The sequence below is a fragment of the Neolamprologus multifasciatus genome, chromosome 3, assembly GCF_963576455.1.
Source record: "Neolamprologus multifasciatus chromosome 3, fNeoMul1.2, whole genome shotgun sequence".
In the NCBI taxonomy this organism is placed as follows: Eukaryota; Metazoa; Chordata; class Actinopteri; order Cichliformes; family Cichlidae; genus Neolamprologus; species Neolamprologus multifasciatus.
The window spans coordinates 34,948,224-34,955,168 of NC_140441.1; the positions used below are offsets into that span (position 1 = coordinate 34,948,224).

The following is a 6,945-nucleotide window of genomic DNA, read 5'->3' on the forward strand; positions in this document are numbered from 1 at the left end:
ATTATGACAGAGGACCCATGTGTGTGACATCATCCCCGAACTGCTGCTTTGTTCTGCGCTCACAGACTGGACAGACAGCAGCAACGCACTTAATGATGTTTAAAAGATCCCAAAGTGCAAGTAAATCTTTTCAGATGAACTGCAAAAGAAATTTCCCTGATACTGAACCAGTACTGGTAATTTTTCTTATTCAGAGGAGGCATTATTTCTGTACCATTATTTAATTCCAGGGGCTTTTAAGTTATTTCTTTGCACTTGTTGACTTGTAAAAGCCTGTGTGACATATTTTATTTCACAACTGCACAGAGAAGGCATCGTTTAAATATGTTAAATATGTTTCTTTAAGCAAGTTCTTCATGACTGAGCCAAGTGTCCTCTTTTTTGGAAATCAAAATATGGTCACCCTAATCTAGCATCCTCCCCTGTTACCTGATGCAAATTACCACTGACTGGTGATTAGTTAATAAATGGCACACTTTCAGTAACTTGCCATTTTTGTCTTTTGTGGTCTACATTTGGGTCCTCACCCTAAGAGAATCCACACAATCTGCCTACGCATATCGTGACAAACCCAGTGGGAAGCAATCCTCTCTTTCACTGGTAAAAAAACACAAACACATGCAGCAAGCCGAGGGTACTAGGATATCCACCCCTGTCTGGCAACTCTCGCCAAAGGGAGCCCAAGAGTTTCTGCAGGAGACTTGTTCCAGTTCCTCAGCCGTGCATTGAGGTGAGCCCAACTGTAGCTCTGTCAATCTGTCAAACTCATGCAGTAGCTCTGCCTCCTTCCACACAAGGGAGGTAATTGCTAGTTTCAGCAACTGGCAGTTGGACACCCAAGTCCTTTGCCTTTGACTATGAGAGAGTGGATACTCCTTAACACAATAGCCAGCAATGATAGCTGGGAGCTGGGGATCTTACTGCCAGGGTCTCCACCCTAGATCCCCACTTGACACACACTGCATTTAACTCCTGTGGCTGCTCCTGTGAATGACAGACCTTCAGGATGCAGGGCTGATGTTCTTTCTTCAGTCTGCGTACAGCTAGACCCCCTGAATCGTGGTTTGCCTGGACCCTCATAACATAATGGATCAACAGATCAACACTGACCTCCCTCCCTCTGAGGGAGGACACCTACACAAACAAGCCTCACAAAATCTATCTCTGTGTCTCACAAAAACAATATGATTTGCTTTCTAGACCATTTACTTCATCCTGTGCTGACCGTTGTTATGTTTGTAAAATGAAGCTCAACAACAAACATGACTTACTTGATACTGACAAGTTGAAGGCTTCACTCCACTCTGTTGAAGAATATGAGTCATCTCTGCGTTGACTCTTACACATGTAGTCTCCACTGCTGGACTCAGAAACATTGAATATCCAGTAATTATTGTGAGTCCACTGTGTGGTCTGGTTGGGTCCTCTCCATCTATACTCCCACTCAGTGGTTTCACCTCCTTCCTGCACCTCACATATCAGACTGATCGTCTCACCGCTGAATATCTGAGGCCAGCTGGGTCGTCCTCTAACAACAACCTTATTGGAAACTGTTTACACATATTTACAGTTGAGATACAAACAAACATAAAATCAACAGAAATAATTTAGTATTGAGTTGGTTGATAGTGACGAGTGAATGTACAGTAGTGTAAAAAGTGTCTTCCCCTTCCTGATTTCTTATGTCTTGTATTTTCGACTTAAATGTTTCAGATCATCAAACAAATTTAAATATTAAACATGGATAACAAAAGTAAACACAAAATGCAGTTTCTAAATGTACTTCTTTATCATTAAGTATAAAAAAATCCAAACCTTGTGTGAAAAAGCAATCGCCACCTAAACCTAATACCTGGTTAGGGCGTCCTTGACAGCAACGACCCTGGATTTAGATTCAGTCATTCTAAACTCTTCATTTTGCTTTTTCAATTTTATTTTATTTATACAGCACCAAATCACAATAACATTTGCCTCAAGGTGCTTTATATTGTAAGGTGAATACAAAGTAAACAGAGAAAACCCAACAACCATATGACCCCCTATGAGCAACAGTAGGAAGGAAAAACATGCTGTGGAAGACAGCCAGAGATTACTGGTGTGATTTGGATCATTGTCCTGCTGCAGAACCCAAGTGTGCTCCAACTTGAGGTCATGAACACATGGCTGGACATTCTCCTTCATGGTGTTTTTATAAACAGCAGAATTCATGGCTCCATTTACCACAGCAAGTCTTTCAGGTGTTGGGGCAGTAAAACAGACCTGGACCATCACACACCACCGTAGTTTACTGTTGGTGTTACATTTCTGAAATGCTGTGTTACCTTTAAGCCAAATGTAATAGGACACACACCTTCCAATTAGTTCAACTATTTTCTCAAAGTATTTTCCTAAAAGTCTTGGGGATCATTAAGATTTTTTTTTTTTTTTTTGGCAAAACTGAGACGAGCCTTAATTTTCTTCTTTTTGTTGTTGTTGTCTTAGAAATCTGCCATGCAGGCCATTTCTGACTAGTCTCTCTCTTAGGGTGGAGGCATGAACACTGACCTTAACTGAGGCAACTGAGGCCTGACAGACCGACCTTCAGCAGGTCTGGCAGTAATATCAAGGCAGTATATGAGGCCTTGATATGGGAGTGAAACTAAACTCAGCGTTGTAATAAAAAAATGTGGTTGATCACAGTTAATAATATTATTTAACAAGGTGGGGGCTTTTTCCACACAAGGTCAGGTAGGTCTGGATTTTTCCTCCTTTAACTATAAAACCTTTCAATTAGAATCTTTATTTTCTGTTTACTTGTGTTATCTGTTTCTAATATTACACTAAACTTGATTTATGATCTGAAACATTTAAGAGTGACAAACATACAAAAAATAGGAAATCTGGAGGGTCAAACACTTGTTCACACCACTGCCCATTTCAAATAAAACTTTTCAACTCACAGGTTATCTCAATGGTGACATCATCACTTTTATCAGTGTAGTAAACTGGGTTTCCTCTTCTTCCTCTGCAGTGGTAGATTCCTCCTTGAGATACTCTGATTACTCCGTTTTGTTGATCATCTGTTCTCATTTGATCTTCAGTGTTTGGGTCACGTCTGAACCACTCATATTTCCAGCCAGCAGAGCTCCCCACAGAGCAGTTCAGTGTCACACTGCCCCCTACTGGTATGATAGTTGATCCTGGAGTCAGTGTGGCCCTGCTGTTAGGGAAAAATAAAATATGTATATATATGATCTATTATTATGTAATAAGAACACAGGTCCTGGCTAAAGATTTTTTTCAAAGCTCCTTCCATGAACACATTAATTAAGTGTACACTCTATTTTATAATTTAGATGAATATTTGAATTATTATATTAGGTATATTATATTTATTGGTCATGGTCACTGAGGACTTACCCAACACAGTTAGGGAGACAGTATTACTGTTCTTTGTATAATGTGATTTCTTCATATGACCAGAGCACTGGTATTTACCAGAATCAGAGGTAGACTTAATTTGTTTTCTGTAATTTTTGTATGTGTTGTACGGGATAAAGGCTCGACCATCCTTGTTGAGTTTGTATTCCCAGTCAGTGTGTTTTCCTTCCTTCATGTCACATTTGAAGCTAACAGTCTCTCCAATGAACATGGTCGAGCTGGGTTCAACAGTTAGCAAAGCATCTAGAATCCAACACAAACACAACATCATTGACCTAAAACACTTTAATGTACTTTACAAAAAAGAATCTGTTCTGATATGTTCATAAACTTATAAATATATTGAGGAAATAAAGAAAAACAGAAATGGAAAGCGATTAAGATTGATGCACTAAAAAGTGAAAACTGTTCAGTCACCTTGAGCGTGTCCGCTGCAGAGGAGCGTACAGAGAACTGCAATAAAGGAAGAAACTTCACACATCATCAAACTGAAGACTCACTCAAACATGGCATCAATCAAACACACCTGTTGTTACCAGTGGCTGCTATGGTTGGTTTAAATTATATACAGTGGGGCAAAAAAGTATTTAGTCAGCCACCGATTGTGCAAGTTCCCCCACTTAAAATGATGACAGAGGTCAGTAATTTGCACCAGAGGTACACTTCAAATGTGAGAGACAGAATGTGAAAAAAAAATCCATGAATTCACATGGTAGGATTTGTAAAGAATTTATTCGTAAATCAGGGTGGAAAATAAGTATTTGGTCAATAACAAAAATACAACTCAATACTTTGTAACATAACCTTTGTTGGCAATAACAGAGGTCAAACGTTTACTATAGGTCTTTACCAGGTTTGCACACACAGTAGCTGGTATTTTGGCCCATTCCTCCATGCAGATCTTCTCAAGAGCAGTGATGTTTTGGGGCTGTCGCCGAGCAACACGGACTTTCAACTCCCGCCACAGATTTTCTATGGGGTTGAGGTCTGGAGACTGGCTAGGCCACTCCAGGACTTTCAAATGCTTCTTACGGAGCCACTCCTTTGTTGCCCGGGCGGTGTGTTTTGGATCATTGTCATGTTGGAAGACCCAGCCTCGTTTCATCTTCAAAGTTCTCACTGATGGAAGGAGGTTTTGGCTCAAAATCTCACGATACTTGGCCCCATTCATTCTGTCCTTAACACGGATCAGTCGTCCTGTCCCCTTGGCAGAAAAACAGCCCCATATCATGATGTTTCCACCCCCATGCTTCACAGTAGGTATGGTGTTCTTGGGATGCAACTCAGTATTCTTCTTCCTCCAAACACGACGAGTTGAGTTTATACCAAAAAGTTCTACTTTGGTTTCATCTGACCACATGACATTCTCCCAATCCTCTGCTGTATCATCCATGTGCTCTCTGGCAAACTTCAGACGGGCCTGGACATGCACTGGCTTCAGCAGCGGAACACGTCTGGCACTGCGGGATTTGATTCCCTGCCGTTGTAGTGTGTTACTGATGGTGACCTTTGTTACTTTGGTCCCAGCTCTCTGCAGGTCATTCACCAGGTCCCCCCGTGTGGTTCTGGGATCTTTGCTCACCGTTCTCATGATCATTTTGACCCCACGGGATAAGATCTTGCGTGGAGCCCCAGATCGAGGGAGATTATCAGTGGTCTTGTATATCTTCCATTTTCTGATGATTGCTCCCACAGTTGATTTTTTCACACCAAGCTGCTTGCCTATTGTAGATTCACTCTTCCCAGTCTGGTGCAGGTCTACAATTCTTTTCCTGGTGTCCTTCGAAAGCTCTTTGGTCTTGGCCATGGCGGAGTTTGGAGTCTGACTGGTTGAGGTTGTGGACAGGTGTCTTTTATACAGATGATGAGGTCAAACAGGTGCCATTCATACAGGTAACGAGTGGGGGACAGAAAAGTTTCTTACAGAAGACGTTACAGGTCTGTGAGAGCCAGGGATTTTCCTTGTTTGAGGTGACCAAATACTTATTTTCCACCCTGATTTACGAATAAATTCTTTACAAATCCTACCATGTGAATTCATGGATTTTTTTTTTCACATTCTGTCTCTCACAGTTGAAGTGTACCTCTGGTGCAAATTACTGACCTCTGTCATCATTTTAAGTGGGGGAACTTGCACAATCGGTGGCTGACTAAATACTTTTTTGCCCCACTGTATTTAATGTAAAATTCATCAAATTATCACTGATGAAGAAACAAACCTTTCTTAGATAAACTAAACCAGCGTCAGTGCACTGAAATCTAATCCCGTCTACAAACAACCATGTTGAGAACAAAACATGAATTGAAATGCTGCAAATGACTGAAACTCTGTCACTTCCTTCCTTTTATCACACCTTAACAAACTCTGACTACAGCATGCTTTGACATGTTTCTATTCTCCTGGTGCTGCAGAAACAAATTAGGGAGATTTTTATGAAACTAAGCAATAATAATCAAGTTGCATCATACAGATGTGAGCTGAGTAGTGAAAGAGACAAAATGAGCAGGTTACATGTCATTTTGTTTCCTTTGTCTGCTCCTTGTCTGCTTGTTGTGTTTGAACAATAAAATCTGTTACTAAAAAAATTACTTTTTCATCTTAATTGATAAAACTGAGCTTTACTAATGTAGATTATTCCATTAAACCGCTGTAAATCTTTTAACTTGTCTTTCCCTTGTGATGTTCTGGTTTCATCATAAATTGACAACTCAGACAGTAACAGAAGGTAGCGTGAGAGGAAGTCGTCCTTTTTCTGAACTTGCCACTGTTGCCTTACAGTTCGCAGTAAGTGGGTTTAGAGGTGTGAAACGACAGACATTTCCTGTCTCATTGCCCAAAGCAATGAGATGTAAGCTGCAGTTTTATATATAAAAAAAAATCCCAGCTCACCCCTGTAGGCGGTCAATCCTTCAAGCTCGGGTCCTCTACCAGAGGCCTGGGAGCTTGAGGGTCCTGCGCAGTATCTTAGCTGTTCCCAGGACTGCGCTCTTCTGGACAGAGATCTCCGATGATGTTTCCAGGATCTGCTGGAGCCACTCGCCTAGCTTGGGAGTCACTGCACCTAGTGCTCCGATTACCACGGGGACCACCGTCACCTTCATCCTCCACATCCTCTCGAGCTCTTCTCTGAGCCCTTGGTATTTCTCCAGCTTCTCATGTTCCTTCTTCCTGATGTTGCTCTCATTTGGAACCGCTACATCGATCACTACGGCCGTCTTCTTCTGTTTGTCTACCACCACTATGTCCGGTTGGTTAGCCACCACCATTTTGTCCATCTGTATCTGGAAGTCCCACAGGATCTTAGCTCGGTCATTCTCCACCACTCTTGGGGGCATTTCCCATTTTGACCTCGGGACTTCCAGACACAGATGTTCCTGTACACTATGCCGGCCACTTGGTTATGGCGTTCCATGTATGCCTTGCCTGCTAGCATCTTGCACCCTGCTGTTATGTGCTGGATTGTCTCAGGGGCATCTTTACACAGCCTGCACCTGGGGTCCTGCCTGGTGTGATAGACCCCAGCC

At 41.8% G+C, this 6,945-nt stretch overlaps 1 protein-coding gene across 1 annotated transcript; it reads right to left on the reverse strand.

Moving 5' to 3' along the window:
- Positions 1-31: 31 nt before the first annotated feature.
- Positions 32-3,631, reverse strand: LOC146522788 (uncharacterized). Its single transcript, XM_085154157.1, has 3 exons — positions 3,531-3,631; positions 2,940-3,199; positions 32-1,550 (listed from the first exon to the last, which is right to left on the reverse strand). Exons 1-3 carry the CDS (start codon positions 3,629-3,631, stop codon positions 1,231-1,233), a joined length of 681 nt encoding a protein of 226 aa, XP_085010283.1. The 3' UTR covers positions 32-1,230.
- Between the last annotated feature and the right edge of the window lie 3,314 nt (positions 3,632-6,945).